Source organism: Pteronotus mesoamericanus, unplaced genomic scaffold, assembly GCF_021234165.1.
Source record: "Pteronotus mesoamericanus isolate MK-2021 breed Mesoamerican mustached bat unplaced genomic scaffold, CSHL_Meso_final contig_2, whole genome shotgun sequence".
Classification (NCBI taxonomy): domain Eukaryota; kingdom Metazoa; phylum Chordata; class Mammalia; order Chiroptera; family Mormoopidae; genus Pteronotus; species Pteronotus mesoamericanus.
Genome location: NW_026555084.1, coordinates 3,904,738 through 3,931,742, shown reverse-complemented (window position 1 = coordinate 3,931,742; position 27,005 = coordinate 3,904,738). Strand labels below are relative to the sequence as shown.

Genomic DNA, 27,005 nt, shown 5'->3' with positions numbered 1-27,005 from the left:
AAGCATTCCTAACCGCAGGGATAGAGTCTTTCTCCTAGCAAGAGAAGTGCATGGGCTTCTTAGCCGTAAGTATATCCATCATATCGTGATTTGGTTGCATTTACTTTAAAAAAAAAAAAAAGCCAAGACTATTTTTTTTTTTTTTTTTGGAGCAGGTTTAGGTTCATGGCCAAATTGAGCGGAAGGTGCAGAGATTTCCTGTGCACCCCCTTCCTCTCCTAGGCACAGCCGCCCCCATTGTCAGCATTCCCCACTGCAGTGTCAAATATTTGTTAAAACTGATGCACCTACCTTGGCACATTATAATCACCCAAAGTCCATAATGGACATGCGGGTTGCTTCTTGGTGCTGCACGCCCTGTGGGTTTGGAGAAATGTATAATGACATATATCCATCATTACAACATCAGATGAAGGGTTTTCACTGCCCTAAAAATCCTCTGGGCTCCGCCTGGTCTTCTTCCCCGCCCAACCCTGGTCAACCACGGACCTTTCTCACAGCTCCACAGTTTTGTCTTTTCCAGAATGTCATACACTTTGAATTGTACGGTATATAGCCTTTTCAGGTTGGCTTCTTTCACTTAGTAATATGTATTTAAGGTCCCTCTGCATCTTTTCATGGTTTCATAGCTCATGTCTTTTTAATGCTAAATAATATTCCATTGTCTAGATGAACCACAGTTTACTTATTCATTGGTTGCATTTACTTTTGCTTCATAACTTTACTCCTGATTGAGTGGACTTAAAGAGACATGCAATTAAAGGCATTTATCTGTAGTCTAATTGTATAAACATGAAAATGTTGAGTATCATGACTTAATAGAAAACTTGTGATACTGTCACTACGTTAAGGTATGAAATAGAGATAGTCCGGTCCAAGGCTTCAATTTTTTAAGTATTTTAAATTTTAGAAAAAAGCTTTGCCACAGAAAAGTACAGAGCATAAACTACATAATGCTCATCACTTGTAGTTAACATGCTACTATTTTGTTACATTTATTTCAGACCCCTCCTCCCCTCCATTGCATTCTTCTCTGTGTGTATATCTGCAGAATCAATCACTATTAGAATTTGGTATAGATCTTTCTGGTTCAGATTTATCCCATTAATATCCGTGTTTCTATAAACAACATACAGCACTCATTATGTTTTTCTTATTGTGCTTTTGTAACTTTACATTTGAATTTTGAGATCTCTATTAAGACTAAGATTTATTTCTGATAATTCTCTACTCATAAAATTGTCCTTTTCGTGCCAAAATGTGGTCGCTGTTAAAGGTTTGCAGATCATGTTGGTTTCTCAGGAGACTTATTTCTTTCACAATAGGCAGTATATGAATTACATTCTTTAACACACTCATATGACTTTGGTGACTGTTTTGAGTGGATTGTAGGAAGACTTGGTTTTTAAAAGTCAGCAGGTGATGCCTCTGGACATGCTGAAATCCTTGTAAAACTGTTATCTCCATTACAGGTGAACATGTCCATCACATTGAAAGTAATGCTTGTAAGGCCCTTGGCCGATGTCTGTAACCACATTGGGAGCGATGTATTTTAGTGATGAGCTAGTTTCTGGTGTTCCCGAAACTGATCGGTTGCAGCATCACTCACACCGTGAACATAATAGTGCTGACGGTGGCGTATTATTTCAGCTGTGATGACATAGGATTCTTTTGCCCCACTGAGCAAGCGTCTGTATTCTATTCCTGAATTTCTTTTTGACATTGAGTTTATGTGACTCAACAACTCTCTGTAAGTCAACAGCTGCCAGATGCTAAGTGTAATTAAGGTTTTACATGTTTCTGTAACCTACGACATGTGTTTAGAACGCAGGAAGCAAGGTGGGAGAGGGAGAGAAGACAAACTTTTGACTCAGTTTCAGTGACTCTCTCCCTATTTAACGGATGCTAACAGGCACTAGGAAACTATTGTCTTGCCATTTTCTGCAAACTCAATGGCGGGATGCTTAACATGATTTTACACAAGTACGTGAACCCTAACAGTAATTAGTGATGAAGCAGTTGATTTAAGGAATTGATTTATGAACAAGAGTATATCATTACTATTTGTCCCTAAATATATCTGGTTACAGTGTAGACTCTGATTGGGTACTGAAACAAAACATCTGCTATACATACATTTACCTGGTGATAAACTGCGATCTATCCATCTCACTAGTTGTCAGGCTGTAGGTGAGCTAATTAACTGCTGAGATCTAGACTGATCCTTCCGTGATGGAAAAGTCAAGATGTTTTCAAAACATCGAGCACATGATGGAGGCGGTCTTCCCTGAGAGCTGGGACGGCAAACGGCATGTGGCTCTGCCGCGATACCAGTTAATTTTGGTGACTTCTCTACGGACATTCAAGTATTCATTGTAGTACTTAGAGAAAGTAGGATATTACATCACTTAATAAAATAAACAGTAAATATATCTAAATATATGCAGCTTAACTGAACAAAAGTATTTCATTTGCGTAGTGGTAGGAAAAAAATTGAAAATGGAATCAGGCCCATCATCTTGTAGTTTTGCACTTACTTGTAACGTAATAATAGTATTAATAATAATAGCTGATATTTATTGTCTCCCTACTTTGTTCTGGAATGTTCTAAATATGTAAAAACAACTACCGTATGAGGCAAGTAGTTCTCACAGTAAGTCTCCAAGCAGTTAAGACAAAACGAGAACTAAAAATGAGCTAAAGACAAAATCTAAAGATTGACTTGCAAGATCACAGTAGGTCTTCATTGAGAGCTAGGGCTGCTATCAGAGATACAATTGGGTGATTGGACCTTAGTCTTTGAACAAGAAAGAGGACATAATACTTATATTCCTGTATAAAGCAAGAAACATGAAAAGAGGTTAAGTGGTTAACGTTACCCTGGGGCCTACACAGATGCAAATACAGAACTTTCCGGAGACTGGAACCCTCGATTTAAGCCCCTGTGATTTTTGAAAATTAAACCAATCTCAACTAAAATTAAATCTAATTAAGTACATAAGAAAACGCCCTATAATTAAGCACAAGCAAATCAACAAACAACCGATTTTGATCTTTAAAAGTCCTAAAACATTAGATTTTGTCAGATACAGACTTTCAGCTATGAATAATATACAAATTAGCAAGTAAGACTATAATAGAAACAATGAACAGCAACACTGAAAAAGGCTCTAATAGTTTTATAAAGGAAATATGTAATTGTTAAAATTTTTTAAAGTTTAGAACATACAGTAAATATAAGATCAGGCACAATTAAAGAGAGAATTTGTCAACTGAAAAAATAACCAAAAGAAATTAGCAAGAGACAATATAGAGAAAACAGAGACTTAAAATAAAATAGAAACATTTAGGGGGAAAAAAGGATAGAATTAGTTTAATTAGTGAGAAAAAAAGTATAAAATATTTAAAAGGCAATGGCTGAGAAATGTTTAAAATAAAATATGAATTCACAGAAATTGGAGGCACAGTGTATATCAAGCATGACATCAAGAGACGTATTTTTAATACAAATACACAGAAATGTTTAAAGGAAAGAAAAAGATGTATAAAATGTTTAATGTTTACAGTAAACTCAAGAAAACTGACTCGATAGTTTTATACAGGCAAAATAGACTTCAAGACCAGGAGTATTATCAGAGGAAAAGATGCATATTTGAAATTGATAAGAGGTCAATTTGTCCTGGAGATATAAAAGCCTATGTATCAGAAAAGGAGACAAAAAGCCTATGATACAAAAAAGGAGACAGAGGAGGAGGAGAAAAATTGATGCAGATAAAGAAAGAGAAAAAAGGTAATTAGTTACAAATTTAACTGTTTCTTCAGTAACTAAAAGATCTAGATCCAAGAGATCAGTAAGGATATAGAGGAAAACACAGTTATACATCTTGACTAATAGACATTACAGAGCACTACATACAACTTTAGAATGTACTGTATTTTTCAATGTAACATTCATCAACATATACTACATTCTAAAGTACAAAGTGTCCGTAAATTTCAAGAGGAAATCCTGAAGAGTTTCTTCTTTGTCCACCAGTACTTGAGTAAGAAATCAATAACAATAAGAAATCTACACGAGCTCCAGACATGGAAATAAAATTACACACTTCTGAGTAATTCATGCGTCAGAGAAGTAGGAGAGAAATTAGAGAGTGTGTGGAACTGAATAGTAATCAAAGCACAACATGCTCAAATGCCTGCCACGCTATGAAGTCCTCAGTAAGCTAATCTAGTAGCCGTTCTCAAACATAGGACAGCTGGACTATTGCAGCTAACTTACTCTTGTCCCTTTTTTTCTGATTAAAAATATTGTTTGGAGAGGCAGCCTCACGTGATCAGATATACACCACTGTCGTACTCTTACATAGGATAAATGATTAGTGTAGTTTTCAATACTGGAATTGAGCTTAAATATTGTTGGAACTTTCATCAGCAGAAAAGAGATCCCAGCGAGCCAGGTGCCTGGACACTTCATCACTTTTTATGATCTGGCAGCTGTTCAGCAGAACCTTCTGTTGTTCCTGCTTTGCAGTTTTCCAAATTGGGCTTTGTTCAGGTTGGAACTTGAAAAGGCCACCGTATCAGAGGGGAAGCCCACGTTCACCTTTGAAGTTGTAAAGCTTACAGAGAAACCCAGGGCATTGGAAACTCTCCTATCTACACTCGCGACTTGGGTGTTTCTTGTTTTGGAAATGTGTTTATTTGCATTGGAATGATTTTAGTTACAAATTGTAAAAAGTTGTGACATATCTGACATCCAGATAGAGATTAAAATAATCTAAAAGTTTAGAAGTACCAAAATATTAACATTTTAGGTGCTACACAGAAAAGAACATTGTGATTCTTAAGTGCCTTTTTGAAATATCAATATTTGACTTAAATTTTTATTAATGATAATGCATGTGCACCTACTCTGTAGTTTTAAGCCACCGGGTTTTTTTTGTGAACAGTCTTGTCAACATTTGGAAAAATATCTGAATATGTAAAAGCAGATGAACTTTAGAAGGGCATTAAGAGAGAATTTATGTGAATAATTTTAGTATACACAGCATAAAACATTAGAATTCATAAATAGTTCCTTTTGGCTTTTAAAATTATTATTATTGCATATACAAATATGTAGATTTTTAGACTTGTATGAAAATAATATTTTAGATAATATGATTGCTTTGGACTGATTATTTTGTGTAGCTCATACATATTTATAATTGCTCAAAATTTAAATATAAGGTATTGATATTAAATATAAGAAAATAATTGGTGATATGCTTTGTTTAATCAAACAAAAAATAAAAGTTATGTTTATCACTTATAATTACAACATATTTCTTGATAACTTTCTGTTTTGCAAAATTTTAAGACAACTGGTCAAATTACTTACTGTGATAAGAACTATAACATTATAGTTTATGTCCTTTTCTTAAATGCTTGTTAGAGAAATTTGGATATTTGATATTCATTTCTGACTTTAAAATGTAGACTGTAACATTTGCTAAAGAAAAGTGACCCATGTTTATTTACAAGAGATTATTTTTCTTAGGATAAATGATCCTAGAAAAAGGCCACTTAAAAAAAAAGGAACCAATGTTCAAAAAGAACCAATACTTTATATTAAATAGTAAAAATAATTTATTGCAATTTTATTAAAAAAATAAAATGTATTATCAAAAGTGTAATTTTTTTATGTGTAATACAATTTATTCTAATTACACTATAATTATTTAAAAGGAAAAATCTCATTTTCTGGGGCTGTAATATACATTTTATAGCAAAATTGTATGACTGCATTATTCCATCCTTTATTTCAGATTTACATTTTGAAACATGACCACAGAGGGTCTTTTTTGGGGGAAAAATTCATAATTTTCCTAAGGACTTTTATTAACCTTTATTTAAATAATTCCTGTTCCTCATTCATGTTGAGGTGTTTCTGGTCCTTGGTATGAGTGGGTTTTTATTGTCCTCGGGCTATATGAAGTATGATTTGAAGCTCTGGATCTTACTTAAGCCTTCCGCCTCAGCAGGCCTCCCCTGGCCCCAGGCCTGACTGCAGGGGGCTGGGGCGGTGCAGGTTCCTCCCTGGCCTGCTGCCAAGGCAGGAGGTGGGGGCGGGGCCTTTCTTGCTGCTGGCGAGTTGTATTTTCAAACTTCCTGGTAGGAATCTGCACAGAACAACCCAGTTGAGAGAGAGAAGAGACACCTTATTGTTTCCCAGCCCGTCGTTCTTTGCTGGTAAATTAAACAGGCAGCCTCCTTCAATGCCAGGTGGGGATGGAAGTCCAGGATCCCCCCCCAGGGCCTCCAGTGACACCTTTGTCTGGGAGTTGGGCGGGGAAGGCTACTTGCCACTGGGTGAGGATAAGGCTCTGGCTCACAGCAGTCTTTGCTGATCCCACCCAGGTGTGTTTGTGGAGCGAGGAGGGTGGAGCTGTTACTCCAGAAGACTTGACTTTGGGCTTATTTTGTCTGTCCCATTGGCATTTCCAGTTTGCATATTTCTCCAGCACTAGGTCTGGGACAAAAGAGGAAAAAATAAAATCCAAGGAACCCACCACTGTGTTCTTCCTCAGGTCCCAGGACCCTAATAGGTCTGACTTCTTCTCAATTCCTTTTAGACTCTTTTAGGTGGTTTTTATGTTCACTGTCAAGGATTTTTAGCTGCACTTAGTGGGAGGGGCAGAGAGAAGTGGAAAATTCCTTCCTGGTTTAGAGCCAGAAATCCATCAAATTATCTTTTGAAGGATTCATCATCGTGCCAACATCCATTTTTATTCTGTTAGATTTTGGTTATGCTGTGGCCTTGCTTATGATGCTAATATTTTAGCAGCATTTTTATTGACTTCCTGGAAATCTGCATCTTCACAAGCTTTGTATTTTAATCTCACATGAGCACTGTCTTACTTGCTATTCTCAACAAGTAATTGATGGTATGGACATTGATATGCGGTTGATAGGAAGACAAATATTTGTAGTAAGTGGGTAGGGATGGGTGGGGATGGATTTTGTAAGTGACTGTTAGCAACTATTTTCATGTTATACCAACTTTTGCTTCCCTGTGGCAAATTTCTTTTCCTAAATTCAGAGGACTTACATAGTGAACATTTAGATAATAAAAGTATCCTGTATTGTACTCCACCATTACTACAGTCAACTTCATCTTCCTGTCCTCGTAGTACAAAATCTGCTCCAATGCTGACATTTCCAGTGCTATTTGTATTCCCTGGTATTACCAGGACATGATAATTGTGACTTAGCAACATATGTGCTTCTCCTAGTTAAAGGTTATTTGAAAGTGTGAGAAGTTGGTAAAAACTTAGCAAATAGAGCCAAGATCACAATGTGCTGACATATCCTTCCTTAGAACTGCATCCCCAAATATCACAATTAGTTGGCCAAAGCAGGGCACTTGATACCCACTACAGAATTTCTTTCTGAAATTTTTTTTTCGGCTATATACAGGTTATGGTCAAGAAAAAGACAACTTGAAGCAAGCGTCATTTGTCAAGAGTTATTTTTAAAGATTGTGTTCCGCTACCTGATCACCTAATAGATTTTAGCCATTAACATTCTCTCCCATCACCTGAAATTATACTAAAATTCCATGATTTCAATATCATAGATTTTGTGTGATCATTAATTGATATAAATATTGACTCACCTCGATAACATAATATGGGACCATACTGGGCAGTTTATTGGCAATAGCCATAAAACACATACCTGAGGTGAAATGAGTTTGACACAGTCCACGTCTACTTTAGTGATGTCAAGGAGATGGGAAGCAGACAGAGGGTAAACTTGTGTTTCATGAATGATAAAATATTGTGCCTCTTTTTATTGTTCTGCAAGATAGTAAAAAAAAAAAAAAGGAATGAAACATTGACTACTTTCCACTAGAAATCTTAGCTTGGAGAATTACACTGGTCTTTGAAAGAAAGACTAGTATCTTTTGTTCATTCAAAGCTGCCACGGAGCTTAATAAAGACATAATTATATGAGATGAATTAAAGCAAAATCAGTCTTCCATCAATGAGCAAAGTAAGTGCAAACAATAAGTTGACATAGTATTACCCCCCTCCCATACTATATACATGCTGAGCATGGCGTTTCATGCGTAAAGCAGACTACATGAAAAATATTTGTCTGAAATAAATTCACATGGAGGAACGCTCAGGAAAGTGTGTGTGGAAAGAGCAAACCGAAGGGGACGTGATAACTCCTCCATGGAGAAGACATCCAGTCCCTGAGGGCAGCGAGCCTACTGCGGGATAAACATCAGCTGGACACGCTGGTGAATGGGGGAGGGCTGGACCACAAGTGACCTCGCATGGCTCCCCGGCCCTTCCGATATAGTATTTACTACCGCATAGACTGTACTTTGCTTCTGTGATTTTTTGAATAATGTCTCTTTTCCGATTATGCTGTAAATATCATGGATTGTATTTTTATAATGCTCACTGCTGTATCTCCAATGCCTAGCATAGCACCAGGAACAATAAATATTTGTTGAATGATTTAATAAACAATAGACCAGTTCTTTTCTTTCTATTGTGTATGCGACTCACCTGTTTCATATGTAAAGCCAGCAAACTTGGCAAAGGTTTGGTCCAGAATCTGCCCCAGGTATTTAGAATGAGAGTTCTAGTCCTTCCGTTAGTTAAGGACAAAAAGGTAGTGAAGTAGGAATTGTGGGGAATGGGTGGCACTGGGAAGGTGTGATCCTATTGGAGGGTGAAGATGAGTTTAGAAGATAAAATTTTTGAGGAAACAATTCTGTTTCTAGAGGAAAACCTGCCTTTCTCTAAGCCAACGTGGACTTATTTACCTTTTGCTGGTGGATGCAGTGCAGGACCTCAGATTTCCTTTCCCACGTTGCCTGTTTGTGGCTTCAGGGCTCTGAGCTTGAAGTTGAAACTCATGGCATATACCTTTTTGTTTTCTAACATTTGTGGTTGCTTTTTAAATTTATGCAAATTTCCACTGATTCATGATGATCCCAAGTGAGTTTTAACAGAAAAATAATAGTTTAATTTCTTGTCACCAAGTACACTTGATGACCAGAGAAAGGACCCTGTGTCTGTGCCACGGCTTCCCGCACCCTGGGCTTAGCCCGCTCCTCCGCGTCCCCGGACTGAAAAGCTCCTGGGAGGCTCCGAAGGCAGCGGCCGCCTTCCTCACGTGGATGCTTCTGTTCTCCCGAGGAGGTCTCTGAAGCTAGTTCCAACGAACGCGTTGCGGGAAAACCGTCGGGAAAGTTGCCTTAACACGCCGGGGCTGACACAAATAACGCCCCTCTTTCATTGCAAAATCTTTTCCTACAGAATCATAAGCATGTCATTCTGTAACATGACAATATCACACTCAAGCACACCATAGGACATTTTAGGTGAAATTTCCAAATTAAAGCTATAAATTACTACACCCATATTATTGCCCTACCGACCCCACTCACGCAAGCGTTACTTCTGCCGGACCCTGTGTATACACTCCATTTCAAATGGAATCCTATAGCTAAAAATTCCCACATGTGAAATAAAAACATGTATGTTTAATTTGGCTTGTTTTCATTTATTGTAGGGAAAGGAAGCAATACATTTCATGGCTGTGCAGGAAAAAAAAACAAAACATGAGCTCTAAAGACAAGATGGGAAAATGCTAATGTTCAACGACGTGTTTTTTCATTTAGTTAAGAATGAGAAAAGCAACAATAAAGAGAAGAGTATTGTGGTATCAGATATATATTAACTCCATAACTTCAGTTTTATAGGCTACCGAAACTGAAATATACATGTTAGTGTACAATTAGGAGGCAGTGCGTAATCAGCAAAGATGCACATTGGAACCATGTGCGCGGACAGAGAGTTTCCGACGGCAGGACCCAGTGGGCCCGGGGAGCACCCAGTGATCGGAGCTGTGCTGCTGGGCGAGGGCTGCCCTTCTCCCTGCACAGGGGGTTGGCAGTCACCCCGCGCCCTCAGGGATTTTTGCTCGGGTTAGCTCCCCAATGAGTAGGTTCGCCTTGCGAAGACAATCACGCACGCAGAATTGGGTTTGATTCCACTGACACAGCCAAGTAAGGTTGTGGAAGTTCAATATGCAGTGAATAAAGAAAAGTAAAACCTCGGAATAAATATACGTGTCTGTTACAGCTTGGTGCTTTTTAAAAGTACAAGCTGAGAAATGGTCGCATGGAGGTGGACTGTCCGGGAGTGTGACGCTGACCGTGAGTTTGCAGACGTGGGTGAGAGGGATTGGCTCTCAGGAATGCAGCGCGGAGAGAGAGGAGACCCAGGGCTTCAGGGCTCCAGGGCTGTCTATGAGGTTTCCCTCACTTGTCGCATGGAAGTGCATTTCTTCACTGTATTTATTTTCATTGTCCATATGCTGGTTAAATATTTGTAAAAATCAGGTTTATATGTCAATAAATGGAGTGTACCACAGGATTCCATCCAATTTGCACAGAAAGCTTAAAATGTCTGGGAAGAAGCTGAATATTAAAGCCGATGAGTAGAGCGTTCACTATGCAAAAATGTTGCCAAGCTGCTTTTGACTGAGACCAGTTGGCATTGTCGAAGGAGCACAGGCTCGGGATCTGCAGGTGAGAGGTGAATCCTGGACCTGCCACTTGCCCATGCGTGACCTTGGGCTCAGTATTTAACTTCTCTGTAAAGTGCCCAACCCCCAAACTGCTGGGTTACAATGAGATTTCAATGAGATAACGCCGTAAATTGCCTGGCCCCATGCCTGACACATGGTAACATGTAAGTGCTCAATTAATGCTTATTCTTTTGTGCTTCCCATAAAACCCTCTACCCACCGTTGCACACCCCACATGTGTACATATGCACTTTCCATAGGCGAAACCTGCTTGTGGTTTTAAGTTGTGTTAGCCAAGAGAAATTGTCTGCTACCACTTAAAAATAAAAGGACCGACCCTTCATCCCTAGGCTGCTGATTTAATTAAGAAATTATATAAGTCACTAAAAAAAAAAAAAAAACCCAACCAGTTTGGTATTGATTATCATATATAAGACAGTTATCCTGAGAGGAATTGAAGAGATTAATACACAGATTTTACAGATAAGAACATTGAGGCTCAAGGAGTAAGAGACTTGCCACAATGAGACCTACCAGTGGGACGCTAGGACTCTGGTGCCCAGGCCTCCTGGCCACTACTCACATTTATTGGAGGATTAAGGTTCTTTGACATGAAGACAGGCTGCTCAAGATCAGATCCAGGTTGTGCTACAATCTAGATGTATGACCTTGGTAAGTCACTTAAATTCTCTGTTCCTCTGTTCCTCGGTTTTCTTATTTATAGAATAATTATAATATTACCATCAATATAAAGTTATAAAATTTTAAAATGTAAAATAAAAGTTGCAAAATAAAAGATACCTGGAGCAAAGTAAGCGCTCGGCGTATATTAGCTGTTAATGTGAATTGTGTGTTATTTTTAGCTTCACGGTGCTCCCAGACAACATTTAATGCTTAGAAATTTTGGAAATAAGACCTGAGCATTCTGTCCTAGACTTAAAATTAATCTTAGATGTTTACATTTTTTGTTCTTAAATTGGCCCCAGTATCCTAAATACACTTGCCCAAGACCTAGTCCCGTGTCCCGTGGCAAACCTCGTCTACTTTTTCGGATGGGGAAAGTGTCTGTCTGCTTTTTGTAAGAACAAACTTTAACTTCGTAGAGCGTTTCACGAATTGTAACGGGCTGTCCTTTGCTGTCGCCACAGGAACCAACTTCACGCTGGCAGAACTGGGGATCTGCGAGCCCTCCCCGCACCGAAGCGGCTACTGTTCCGACATGGGGATCCTTCACCAGGGCTACTCTCTGAGCACAGGATCCGACGCCGACTCGGACACCGAGGGCGGGATGTCCCCCGAGCACGCCATCAGACTGTGGGGGCGCGGGATAAAGTCCAGGCGCAGCTCCGGCCTGTCCAGCCGTGAGAACTCGGCCCTCACCTTGACTGATTCTGACAACGAAAATAAGTCAGATGATGAGAACGGTAGGCCTGCTGCTTAACTACCTTTTCATGTTCGTGGTACTGCGCATTGTGGGGCTTGGGATGCTTTTTAAATTTATTTTAATAAAGAGGCATCTAAAACCACTCATTTTCTTTTAAATTGACTTTGTCTACCCACTCTGAGCTGGGGGAAAATAAACCAGCTGACCTCAAGCACACAAGAAATGAAGAGTGAGTTTTAAAATTGCTTTTTGATATTAGCAGAGTCGCCAGGTAGAGTCACTTGGTCTTATTAGCAAGTAAATTATGTTGCAAAAGAGGAAAGTGGATAAACTATGGCCTATACCTAGAAAGTGTCCTCTTCTCCAGGAGTTTCTGGGTCTTTGTATTGATTTCCCCTTCCCAGCAAATGGTGACCTGGGTTGTTTGTTTATTTATTTTTCAGTGAGATCTCTTAAGAATACTGCCTTATCTTAGACTTTCATTTCCAGATGGCAAGGCCTTATATCTGTATTAAAGATCAAACTTGGAAGAGGCGCTCTGGAGTTTAATAATGACAAATGGGAAGGGGCTTGTCTTCAAAAAAGTGTTTTCTCCTATGTTTACTGTTCTCCTTGGTACCTATGTAGGTTAATGGCTTCCCCCATCTCCTACCACAAATCACTATTGCTTATCCATCAGCTTTGTAGATGGGTTTTAATGAAACTTTGAAAATTAAATGCTTCCGATCATTAAGCAGTAAATATAGGGAAGCCTAAAAAAGTCATTAAAGAGATAAGGTGCTTGTGTGTGGATTTCTCAGTGACTCACAACTGTGTTTAGTCAAAAACATTTTTTTAAAAAGAGAAATTGCATTAGGTACAGTTGATTTATGAAGAAAACATCAAATGCTATGTGGGTTGTTATGAATATATTGTGCGTTTGCTAAAAGAATTACCATTAAAATGTTTACAAGTAGATCAGTTAAGGGTGTTTATATAAAATATTATAAACTTCTAGTAAAGCAGCTTTAAGTATTCTCTTGCATTTAAAAAAAGAAAAAGAAATTTGCAGGCAGACAGCTTGTTGTGAATGCAAAAGCACAGCTAAATTTTACTTAATCTCAAAACTGTTGAAAATACATCATTTCCTGGGTAGGTTGCATATATTCAAAAAGATGTCACTTTGTTGCATTTAAATTTATGTTTAATTCTGAAATAATTTATTCTATGGTGGGGACAAGGGGTTGTGTCTTAATTATGCCTTCGTTCATGTAGCTAATCAAGGTGTACTCTCAAGGAAAAATTTGCACTTGACTCCTTTTGAATTTTAACAAAATTCTGAGACTTGGCACATTCAACACTCCAAGGTGCTTAGTTGATAGGAAATTACCTTTCGAAGTTTTCAGAAAGGCATACATTGAATTCATTTACTGATATACTTTTTCAACTGTGTGTCAGAGACAATTTAAATAGAGGTGGTTTGATTGCCTAATAAATAAAATCACTTGTAATCCAAGAATTTAAGGAACACTTGAAGGAAGGTATTTTAGCAAATCTTCCATGGTTAGTATTCTCTCTGGTCTCATGGAAACCATCTACACAGAATTATTTATATATATTTTTAGAGTCTTCACCCTCCCTTTTTAAGCTATATATATCTTTAAAAACTCAACTAATAAAGAGAAGCTTCTATGAAACAAAGGGAGTCAAAAAAAAAAAAAAATGCTTGCCTTGAATTTCTCCACCACTGTTATGGAAGGGAGAACTTTATAATTAATGCTGTAGTTGGTAGACTACGAGTGGTCTCTTTTTTCCAACATTGTTTGTAACATCCTATATGAACAACTTTAACCTGAGGAGAGTCTCTATAAATCCCTGTTTACACAGTCTCATTTTTTTTTTTTTTTCTGTAATGCTAGGTACAATGCAGTCAGAATTGCCTAAAGAAGAATGCTCTTAGAAGTCCTAAGCAATGCTTCTGTGCCTGCATCAGGCAGAATACGAAGGGGGCTGCAGCCAGAGTTCACGCTTAGGTGGTTGAGGGGTATTTTAAAATGTACAGATAGACTGTGCTTTGTCTTTAATTTTTCAGTATGTCACATATTCAGAAGATGTACATAATGCATGTTCTATTCTCCTTTGGGGCCAGAAATAAAAATAAGAAATTGTGCACATCATATTTGCAACTCATTAAGCAAATAAAAGTGAGGTATAAGCTACTCTGTAGACTGAGGTGTTAACTTCAGTAAACTTGCTCTTTCTCGTTGACAAATTCTGTTTAGCTCACAGAGAAATCAATGAGTTCTCACATCACTGATTTTATGAAGTTTGAGAATGTATTATCATATAGATTGACAGTTGCCCCGCCGGTTCCACGCCACCGCATGGACACTTACAAAGCCACCATTAATTTCCTCACACTTGTACCCGCAATGGCTTCCTCTGTAATGAACACTCTGTCCTTCAGAGCCAAATCAATAACCTTTTAGGTATGCCTGTCTTGAACAGGAAGTAACAGAATCTATATTTTGAAAAAGAAGCTCTCCGATTCCATTTCAGATTTTAAGGATATGTGCTCATAACATGAATCTTTTCTCTGGATCCCATACATTTTTATTTCATTTTTAAGGTGGACTCTTGGGGTCCATAGGCCTTCACAGTGCTTATTTAAAATTGCCCTTAAAAATTCCTATTGTGGTTTTATGAAGCATAGGTAGAGAGTGAAGACCGATCTCAAAAACCAACTTCTCTTTCTATAATATAAAATATGTATCCAACCTTCAAACTCGTGTAATAAAATTCCCCACTGCCAACAGCTCTCCCTGAATGCTGCTGTGACAAAAATGACCTACGAGTAACTTGAAAGTCCTGTGCCGTGAGCACACAGATGAATTTGTCTTTCTTTTTGTCTGGCATCGGCATTTCAAAATTTCCACCACTCACAGCTCTGTATCGTATGTTCACTGTATAACCACCAAATCAACATTGTGCTGGCTTGGGTTCCTTTAAATAGATTCAACTCTGAGGTTCAGGTTATTTTATCAGATCCTTTAACTGCGTCTTGAACTTAACAGTGGCCTGCTTAGAAATGGCAGTGAGCGTTGAGAACAGCTCCACCAAGTTCCTGCAGCTGTGAAATTTGACTGCATCTAGAGAAAGGGCTTTCTCAGTGACTTTAAATTAGAAACATTCCTTTTTTGGGTAATAAATTTCCCACTTAAAATGTATCCTCTCCTAGGCCCATGGTGTCACCCGAATTATGGAGAAAATGGGGCAGTGTCTACTACACATGAATAAACTAATTGCCTTCTAAAAAATGCGGAGAAGCACATACTGTAAAAGTCCTGGTCTTTGTACTCTTGACTCCCTTAGGCAGTTTCTTCACCTTGGGGACTTAAAAATATCCTTGAGGTTTTTTTTTTGTTTTCCCACCAAAATTCTAGTTTTCATTACTTTATTGGAAGTCCAGAAAGAAAAAAAAAAGACAAACAAAATAAGCTTGGCTATGGGATAGGGAGCCAGACATTGCAGGAAACTAAATCTGGCCTTGGTTAAAGCTCTAAAAAAATTATCCTTCCTCTCTCCTCTCCGTTTTTACCCAAAGTAAATAAGGGCAATATTCATTTTCATCTCTTGTCAACGGGGAAATTTATAATTCTCATAATGAACTTTGAGGTTGAAACTTCAAATGTTGGGTTAATTCCATTGCATTTCCCAGAATGCATTTATAAACCACGCTGGCCCTGGGCACATCCCGGGTCAGTGTGCGTGTCCTTGTGGCACACAGACCCTCTGAGGTCGGGCGTCCTCTTGGCGGGCCTGCGGGACTGCCGTCCCCTCGAAGGGCCGGAGCGCAGCCGGCGCCAACTGCGTGTTAATTGAGACGTGAGGCATGAACTCTGAGGGGAAGAAGGATTTTCCTTAGTACCAGGGACAATGTCTTTAGGTTGTTAATCACTAACGACATTGCATCCATTTGTCATATGAGCTGAATTTCTTCCTCTCCTCAATACATTGTGGCTTCTCAATACATTTCACAATCAAGTGCACTTGAAGCACACACATCCAAGGCCTGCCGTGGGTTCCTGTTTCTGCCCCGCTCTGTTACTCTTACACACCCTTAAGCTTTTGTTGTGTTTTATGAACTGCTCTACTCGTTTCCTCTCCCCCATTCTACATGTATAAGCTCCAGAGAATGCCTAGAACAGATGTAAAAACTTACTATAAGCACCCGATAATTATAACTTAGGGCTCATAATGTTGCCCTTAAAGTTGGGAGTAAGAATAGTAAAAGAGGTGGTTACAAAAATCATAGAGGAATATTTGGCTGTACTTTTGATGTTGGTATACAGGTGATTTCTTTTCCAGCCACACTTTATGGAAAAAAATGTACATGGAACCTAAAGAAAATACTGTCTTAATTCCTTGAATACAAAACAAAAAAATGAAAGAAAAAAAAACGAGCGTTAAGTCCATTTTAATGACAGTTATTTCAAATTCTGTTTGTAAACTATATTTTTGATACTTGAAAATTTGAAGGAGTATAACATTTATAAAGAGGAATGTAAAATGAGTTATTGTGGAATGAACAAAGACATAAGAACAAAATGGCATAGACTCTCAGTCTTGTCTATTCCTAAATAAAAGGATAACTTGATTTTGATAACTTTGATTTGATTCCCTAAAAGTGCAGATATTAGAGGCTATAGAGGTACCATATTTTATAAAAAGTTCACCAGTTCTTGTAAAATCAGTAGGAGTCATATGTATAGAATTACCGCTGTGTTAAAATACAGCTGATGATAATAGAGAACGAGAGACAGTATTTAGGAATGTCACATGGCTTGGTGCATGAGCGAGAAATGAAAGACTTGATGTTTTGCAAATGAACTTAAATGAGACTTCAGCGATTTAGGTTTTCAGCTAATTAAGCCATACTCACATTCCTTTAAAGTAGTGAACTTGAAGGAGCGTGCAAGTATGTGTCTGAGTCCAGTGCTGCATGTTCCAGATTATAAACTTCAGTTGCACAGTTCTTGGTTACTTATGTATTTCTTTCTTTCCTTTGGTGGCTTCTTTCCTGTTTGTTAATACTCCCAGGGGCTATCAAGCAATGGCGCCTTTCAATAAATGCAATAAATAAAATGAAGCACTAAGCCTTGCTTTTGGCAGGGCCGGGTTGATTATTACACATGTAATCTCCAGGCCTTTGGGGAGACATTGGGTTTACTGGATAATCATTTGGTTTTAAGCTGCTGAGTTCCTGCTATGTCCGTACTTTCGCTTCAGTTATGTAGCAAAGGCAGTAAACAGGGGAGAGGGGGAGAGTCAACCTGTTTTCGTCAGCTCACACCTGGAGGCCTCTCACTTGGGAAAATCTGGACTTTGTTGCTTATTGTTCAGTCACTTTTTCATTTAGTTGTTGTTGGCCACGGATCAAATTAAATGTTAAGTTTGGGGAGGGGTGGAATCAGTGATGAAGGCCATGAATAAATGAGCTAAAGCTAAGGTAATTGATAGTATATATTCTCTAAAGATAACTGAATCAGGATGCATTTGTGCAGAAAATAAGAGCAAACCAAAAAGGGTTTGAGGTGCTCAGGAGAAGTAATGAGACATTTCAGTGGCCCATTCTGGAACTGGTGCATGGGGAGTCGAAGGAGAAAATTTTAAGTGACAGATTTGTAAATAGGATAGAAATTGCAGATATGCCAGTGTTATGTATGCATGCGTCAACATAAGGGCAGAAATGTTACTTGTTCTTTAATGTTGAGTTTTATTTAGTGTTAGCTGAAAGAAATGCCTGGAAAATTATCCTTCCCGCTCTCCCTGAACTCAGTGTTAGGACTATTAAAGCAATCAAAGGTGGAGGTGAGAGATTCCTGGAACAGTCATTAACAACAGAGGCCACGAACTATAGTCCATGGGTCGTGTTGCGTGCTTAGTTATTTGGCAGTGTCTAAAAATGGTGCGTTGCTAAGCAACATTTTAAAAGTGGGATATTTCATATTAGAAATTTATATTTTTGGCTTCTCTCAAAATACGTAAGTCCCAGCAGCATTCATTTAGGTTCCGCGTGGAAACAAACCGGGTTAGAAGCAGCAACCATGGCAGGTGTAGACGGGCCGGGCCGCTTGGTTCACCTGAGTTCCCTGCGGGCGACCCCCGGCCTTTAAGGGTCGCCACGGCCTTCGGAGGCACTAGAAATACCAGCCTAAACTGTATACAAACTTTGGGGGAAATCAGAGATACTAAAAGTGGTAGAAAGAAAGCTACAAATCAGCGATTTTAGCTTAGTTTAACATGTGCTTAAAATAGTTATAGTAAGTCTTTTTCTTTGGAAATTCGACTCATCTATAAAATGGGTTTAATTTTTCTTGAACAAATTTCTTAAACAGTTTTAAAGATAAGCTAAAAGTTACATGTAAACCAAAGTGAAATCATATGAAAATCAATTTACTTTGAAAATAGAGTCATTGTATATGTGTCGGGGGGTGGGGGGTGAGTGGGTGATGTGCCCTCTGCATCTTCTAAGTGGGTGGCCTGAAGCTCTGAAAAAATAAAGTGAGAGTCTTTGATTTTTAACCCATACACTTAAAACTATTTTAATGTAAAAGTGTGTAGGTGAACTTTTAGGGAATAGGTGGAAGAAAAACATACTTTAAACACTTGAGCTCCTTGAGCCAATTGAGGAGAACCCCAGGGCTTTTAAGGAGGAAGCCACTTACAGAGGAGGGAAATGACTTTGTGCTAATTGTGTTCAGTTTTGATTGGGCAAGAGATTTGTGGAATCTGTTACAGTGACAAGGAAGACAGGAAAGCAAAACGCGGCCCCTCCCCCACCCCGAAGACCTCCAGCGCCCCAAGAGGAAGGAGTAGGAGCGGTAGAGGAGTTGGAAACAGTGCTGCGCAAACTAAGAAATGTCCCTCTACAAGTGGATAAGCAGGGTACCCAAGTATTGTTCAGGAATGACTCTTACTCACTGTGCAATATATTCTCAGTTCTCTTAGCATCCCAAGGATACTTGTGAAGGAGAAAAGATCATTGAAATGCAAGCCTGCTTACTAGTGGAAGGAAGTGAAATATTTGAGTTAGCATTCTTTGGATTCTCTCCATTCATGGAGGTTTATACTGGCCTGAGGGGAACAGAAAAGAGCGACGCTACAGTGGTATTTCTGCTTGTGGTAAACGTAACAGGGGCCGTGGATTTACGTGGAGAGAGCCAGGCACATGAGGACATGTGGGAAGGGTTTCTCTGTAGTGTATTTTATGCAAGAAATACACTATTCTACATTCAGTGGTTGAAAAGAATCTTTGAAATGAATTAAAATCATAAAATTAGTATTTGGACACTAATGCACATTGATTAAATATGCACATGTTAATACATACATATGTGATGCTGATAAAACTATGTTCTCTGTTTTACTTAGCTTTGACAAAGAGTAGCTAAGTCATCTCAGATGAAGAGATACTTTAATTTGGAGGATTCTTATTTTATTTCTGAAAAGATTTAAGGAGTGGCTGCTGGCTGTTCAGCATTATACAAAGCCATTGTATGTTTCTTTGTATGTGTGTCTGTGTTATATGTATATGCGGGGGGGGGGTGGCTATTGGGAGGTCATTGAGCGGGAGAGAGCTCAAGTCTAAGCAACCAGTCTCTCTTCAGAACATTTGGATAATCCATTCTCTTGTGGCAACCTATTAGTTTATCTTATTGTTCATGGATACCTGTACTGATTATACCTTACTATTTTTTTGATGAAATGACTATTTTCTTCTCTCAATTCCCTGTGCCAGCTTTTACCTCTTATATGAATAGATGAAAGTAGTTACTCTGGTGTCTGTTGAGAAAGCAAGCACCCCTATACGTTTACAGAAAATTTCCTGTCTATTCTCAAAAGAGAAATAAGGAAATAGCATTGTATATGTCAGCACACTGCAATAGTAAGGGCAGCTTTGAAGAGATAGAGTTTTAATTAGATTGTAAATGAGGGTTAGAGTTTATAGGAGTGGAACTGAGATGACAGAGATTCCAAATGAAGAAAAACCAATGGGTATGGTGGTAGGAGCGTGAGAAGGGAGTGCAAAGGTGACGATGATCTTTTAGGAACATTCTCTTCCGAAAAATTCAAGTGTAGTCAGATGAGTGGGAACATAGTGATTTCCTCAAACAGCAGTAGATAATATAACAAGAGAGGTGTAGGAGCTTTGAGCTGTCTGCTAAGGAGCTCTGTTCTGACCGGGAAGATGAGGAGTACTCCTAAAGGTTTATTTGAACAGGAACTGTTGTGTGTTAGGAAGCGTCTGCCATAAAGTGCGCACGTGCACAGGCCCACGTGTTCGGACAGGAAGGTAATAAAATGAGAAGCTGAGATATCAGGGAGGGAAGCAGTAACCCAGGTCAGAGGCCCCAAGAAACCTCTGGACTCCAGAGGGTTCTGCTTCTTGAGTTTTCAGGGGGAGAAATAACCACTGACTGGCATACAAATGCTGTGTATGTGTAATTAAGACATTAACATTTGAAATGCATCTCATGTGAAGCTCACAGAGTACAAGGAATGTTCCTTATAGGGTAATCTATTATGCCTACACATACAACACAGTATTACAGCAGCTGGACTCAAGTGTTTATACTAATCCCATGATCAGGTAATAAAACAGCATCAAATATTGCTATGTATAAGAAAACACAGGTCAGCCCTGGCTGGTGTGGCTCAGTGGATTGAGCACCGCCCTGTGAACCAAGGGGTTGCTGGTTCAATTCCCAGTCAGGGCACCTGCCTAGGTTGCAGGCCAGGTCCCCAGTGGGGGTCATTTGAGAGGCAACCACATGTTGATGTTTCTCTCCCTCTCTTTTTCCCTTCCCCTCTTTCCAAAATAAATAAATAAAATCTTTTTTAAAAAAGAAAGAAAACACAGGCCATAATATTATTTGTAAAAATGTGTGTTACAGGTGAATAAATGTTGGCTAGAACTGTTACAGGTTGATTAACAGTTTTTTGAAGATTATTTCTGTTTCTATAGCCTTCTTGCTGCCTTGGAGTCCTATTCTCATGCAATTCGTTTAATCTCTCCTGTAACTATAGTCATGTCTCTCTTCTGATCCCTCCTCTTTTATATTTTTACCCCTTGCGGTTTCTTAAAATCAGACTTCAAAGAGATATATTTATTTGTTTTTCAACTTTTTTTTGCTCTATTTTTTCAATCTTATTATGTTCACCTTGATAATCCTCTCATTTAGACTTTTACAGTATATTCCATTATATTTTTCTAACATTTTAAGATCAGTATTAGGTTTTGGTACTTCCAGTCTTCCTTATTTAATGAGAGTAAATGTATTTACCATTTCCCATAGGATTTAATTGCTTTCTAAAGAGTCTTAGCTACGTGGACTCTCAAAGTAAAACAGAATTTTAATGCTCTGAAGTTTTCACTGTAGTGCTAACAATTGTTAATTCATTATGGTGTCAAAATAAGATATATATGATATATAATATTAAAATATATAAATATATGTATATGAAAATATACATAGGTATAGACTATGTAAGGGTAGAAAGTATGTCTAAAATATGTGAAAATATGAATGTGTGTGTACTACACACAAATATACACAGAGACAAGCTTGAAGAAGAATAGAAATCACCTGTAATATGACATCAGAAACAACCACGGTTAATATTTTAGTGCATCATTTTTCAGCCTGTGTGCTTATATATATAGATGTATGCATGATATAAATATCTTTACAGAGTTGGCATCATGGTGTACAATTCCTATGAAGCTTTACATTTTTCAGTAAATATAAACATTCCACATGGCATTAAATATTTTCTACAATAGTTAAAGGATTCATGGTATTCCTGTACCATGCATTTACAATTTACAATTTACAAATTTACAATTTACCATTTCCTCAGTTTCCTTTCATCGGGCATTTACCTTATTTTGGAAGCATTAAAGAATAGTGTGATATATAAAATCTTTGTACCTAAATTCCTGTGCTTACCTCTACTTTTTTTCTGAAGATAAATTCTGAGAAGATTGAGAACATATACAATTATACAAAATTGTAATTCTCTTCAGCTGGGTCCCAGTGGGAACGTTGCCCTGCCCTGTGTGAAGATGGACTGGCTCCCACGCTGGTACGTGTTCGGGGGACACTGAAACCGTGTTAGCCTCGTCCTATTCTTTGGTGAAAGCGTTCCCATTTATCTGAACACGAGCGAGGCTGGCGACTCTCCACGCGTCTGTCGCCTATTTGCATTTCTTATTTTAAAAGATATCGGAATGATTCTTCTCAGTTTTGAATTTGTGTTTACTTTTTACAGTGCCTACATGATCCCAGAGTAAGTCCTGCTATACTTTATCTGCACAGATGGCTTAAATGTTCATTTGCAGGTGTGAGAAATCCCCTGGCTGTATTCTCAAAATCATGTGCCTTATTTTTTGTGGGATACAATATCATATATATAGAATATATATAAATATGGTTACACATATCTATACATATCTATAGATATACTGTATTTTTCCATGCATAATGCATACCCACATTTTTGGCCCAAACTTTCGGGGGGAAAAAATCTTTTTAACTTTTTAATTCATTTTGTATTCATTTACAATTAGGAACTTGTTTTTTTGTATTTTAAAGGAATTTTAGCATTTATTTTTTAATGTATTATAGTACAAGAAATTTTATGTAACAAATAATTCCAAAGCACAAGAACAGATACAAGGTAGTTCAGATACTACCCATGTATAATGCACATCCTTATTTTTCCCTTAAAAATTTGGGCAAAAAAATATGCATTATACACTGCAAAATACAGTGTGTTTATAAGTATATACGTGTGTGTGTGTGTGTATGGTGGGGGAGGGGGGAGAGAGAGAGAGAGGAAGAGTGTGTGCTGTCCTGGACCTCTCAGAAATCCATTTAATCCACCAGCCTCAAAAGCTGGAAGAGCATTTAAAATGCTTGTATTACCTAAAGAATAACTGAGGAGAGTAGGGAATTTTTTCCATATTAAATATTTCAGCTGTTGTTCAGAATGCAGTACTTTATTTCAGATTGTTAATTTATAACAAACCAAGGATAGAACTGCATTCCACATGATGAAAGAAAATTCACATCTGCTAAGACAATCTGCAAGGCACCTTGAGGAGATAAAAATCTTGTAAATGATGTATTAAATATTCTTAAAACTTCCTCCATCTATGGTGCCTTTGATTCAATGAGGATAGTAATAATAAACACAGTGGTATCCCAGCTATTGATATTCTTACAAAATAAGTAGTTCTGCATGCAAGATAAATATCTCAGTATGTAAAGAAATACTCTGAAAATAATTATGTGGAAGCAATTTCTATTATAATAAGCATATGGTTCTACTAATATAGACTGTCGCTTAATAATTGATGTTATAGAAAAAAAGAGGGGAAAAACTTCCATATTCTGGGCATCCCCTTGTACATTCAGAATGGAACAGACCCTAGTGAAATGCAGAACAATTAAGAGAATACAGGCTGTCTTCCACTTCCGCGGATAGACATTTATGGCTACGAACAGCAAGGCACATTGGGAAGGCAGGAAGTGCACAAATCATCTTAATCTGTCCCTCTGTGGTATTTCAGGCCCTCCACAATATAGTCCAATTTTATGTTTTTAGCCCTTGCTCCCACTTCTCCTCTAAATATATTTTCAGCTCCAGCCCAACTAAGCTCCTTACTTTTTCCGCAGCATATTCTTTCCTCCTCTCCATCTTTGTTCATTGTATTCCCTTCGCTTTGATTGTTGTCTCCCAAACCACACTTCCATCACGTTCCCATCCATTGTCAAGGAATCGTCTGAGATGCCAGGGCCTTCTTGGCACCATTCCGATCCTTTTAACTATCTGTGAACGCCTATTCCCTAGATTCTATAGCACTTTATGTGTGCATTTCTACTGGAACTTAGGGGAAATGGTGTAACCTTCACCGAGGTGGAGAGAGAAGTGAATTCGGGTGTGTTCTGGAGTTAGAACATACAGGACTTGATAATGGCTTGAATGTAGGATTTAATAAAAAATAGCAATCAAGGATTTCTGACTCCTGCAGTGGAAAAAATCGTTCATTGCCAAGATGAGGAATACTTAGAAAGGGCAGGGTTGAACCAAGGGTTCCGTCTTGCTCACTGTTGAGTGGCGGAAGACGTCCAATAGAAAGTAATGTGGATAGTTGTGTAATTATTAAGCATGGAGTCCAGAGGTGAGATCTGAACTGGAGACGTCCACTTCAGAGTCACAGCATCACAGTGGCCTGTATATACCCTGAAGCATAGATGGGCTCATACAAGGAGACCGGTAGAAAGAAAAGAGGACAGAACAGGAGCAAACTCTGAACAGGCCTGCCTTAAATGCTGGGGAGAGGAGAAGGGACACACAAAACAGACTGGAAACACATTCTCAGCTTGTACGTAGTAGTTCTGCATTCATTCTTACGGGATTTTCACTGGGGCTCCAAATGAAAATCCAGCCTTGGCGTGGCTGCGTAATCTCTCAACTCAAAGCTTTTCTGTTTCTTTTCCATTCATAACTCTGCTGCCTCAATCCAAGAGGCCAAAGCTGGGTGGTCTAGGAACCTAAATAAATGAAACAGACTTTCTCAGATGACTGGTCAACTGGTCCCAACGGCAGTTTCAAAATGTATTGAGTACTGAGTGACAAAAACGTTCAACTAGAAAATTTTACTGCATTCAGAGTATTTATTGAGCACCTACTATGTATTATGCTTAGGATATCTATCTCTGTGAACGAATTAGAAAAATATCCTTACCCTCTTAGAACTCAGATTCTAGTTGGAGAGAGAGACAGTAAAAAATGAACACAGAAAAAAAAGAAAGAAAAAGAGATAAAGACATAGAGAAAGAAAGAATGAAAGAGAGAGAGAAAAGGAAGGGAGGGAGGAAGGGGCAGAGGGAGGAAGATGGGGGTGAAAAAAAACTACGCTAGAAAGTGATAAATGCCATGGGAAAACAAAAAGTAGGATAAAGATAGTTGGGGGTATGTGGCTATAGTTTTGCAATTTTATGGAATGGGGGTGTTAGCAAAAGCTTTATTAAAAAACTAACATTTGAACAAAGCACACACTTACAGGAAGCAAGGAAATAAGTTGTGAAATAAAATTCACTGTGCATGTTTCTGGGGAGATGCTGTCCCAGGCAGATGGAAGAGTTAGTGCAAAGACTTTAATGTTGGGTTATTGTTGGTTTATTTAAGGAAGCCATTGTGATTGTAGCAAAGGGGAACTTGGGAGGAATAAGAGGATGTAACGTCAGAGAAGTAAACGGGGGCCAGATCATGGAGGCCCAGGGGTGTCCAGCTGGTGGCCAGCGGGCCACATGCAGCCCAGGATGTCTGTGAATGCGGCCCAACACAAAATTGTAAATTTACTTAAAATTACAAATTTACTTAAAATTATGAGACTTTTCTTATTTCATGTTGCAATGCATTTAATGTGTGTCCCAAGACAACTCTTCTCTTCCAATGTGGCACAGAGACGCCAAAAGGGTGGGCACCCCTGATAGGGTATCATAGATAATTCAAGACCATAGTCTTCAGTCCGAGGGAAACGGATAACCATGTGGATATTTTAGGTGACATATTCTGACTTTCCGCTTGAAAATATCACTCTGGCTATTGTGTTTAGGAGGGAGTAAATAGGCAAGAATAGAAAGACCAGTTGAGAGGCAGGCATAGTAACCAAGACAAGAGATGAGGTGGCAATAAATGGTCTGATGCTTAATCTATTCTGAAGGTGGAGGTAGTAGTATTTCCAGATGTATTAACTGAGAAGTAGGTGAAAAAGAGACATCAAAGATGATTTCCAACTTCCTTGGCTATTTTTTAATGGGGTCGTCTGTTTTGTTTTGTCTTTTTGGTTATTAAGTTGTAGGATTTCTTTTTCTATTTTGGGCATTACCCATTATCAGATATATGATTTGCAAATATTCTCTCCCACTTTGTAGGTGGCCTTTTCATTCTGTTGATAGTTCCTTTGCTGTGAGCAGCTTTTTAACCTGGTAAGATAAAAAACCAATGAACTAGGAGCATGGGGAATGACAGAAAGGTAATTCCATACCTCCTAAAGAAATACATAGTGTACATGGTATGTAGATAATATTCCTGCTGAAACACTAGGTAAGAAAGAGGGATGAGTGCCCATTGAAGATACGAAATGACAGTTTGATCTGATACACCTGAAATATTGCTTTTCTGAAATATGTATCCAAAAAAAGTCGACTCCAAAACATGACTCAGGGTCATTTTCTCTAGAATCCATTCAGTGGGCTGAATGCTTAAAAAAATATCAAAAATTTCTATCACTATCCCTCTTAGGAAAACTATGCCTATATCTAAGGACATGGATATAGGTTCTTTTGACCTGTAAAAATGAAACAAAAACAGGAATCATTAAGAAAATATACTGCAATCCATATGCTATGATGGTGTAACATATGAATGGGAGAGGTTGGAAGGCTTAGGAGAAAAACTCTAGAGACCTAAGTTTTTTCCTAGCTCTACCACTAACTAAGTGTGTGGCTGGGGACAGCAGAACTAATCTTACTGATGTCAATACCATTATTTGTGACAGGAACACTTTGGGGGCAGGTAGCACAGCTGTTACGTACAGGAACCTTAGATTCAGGTAGAAAAGGACTTGAGTCCCAGTTCTGCTCGTTGCCAGCTCCATGATCAGGCGAAATTACCACTCACCTCTTAAAACCCTTGTTTCTGCTTCTGTGAAATAGGGGTAACAGTTGCACCTCTCCCTTATTCTTGTGATTATGAAATGAGGTGAGGTTTATCAAGTTGTGAGCCAAGTGGCTGGCACATAGTAAACACTTCAGACATAGTACTGATTATTTTTGTATCACTGTTTTCATAATAGTTTTCTTTGTTGCCACATTTAATCAATTTAGACTGCTTTTAGAGTTTATAGATTTTTCACATACAAGTTATTCGACATAATTTCTGGTGTCTCCTTCATAACCCCTGGCCATCA

General features: G+C 38.4%; 1 protein-coding gene across 2 annotated transcripts in view; it reads left to right on the top strand.

The window, feature by feature from the left end:
- The window catches only part of TENM2 (teneurin transmembrane protein 2), an 831,811-nt gene that overhangs the window by 57,448 nt on the left and 747,358 nt on the right, over positions 1-27,005 (top strand). For both annotated transcript variants that reach the window (XM_054568075.1, XM_054568074.1), the window contains exon 2: positions 11,745-12,020. In XM_054568075.1, the coding sequence (XP_054424050.1) occupies positions 11,745-12,020 (276 nt within the window). The remainder of the gene's footprint in view (positions 1-11,744; positions 12,021-27,005) is intronic.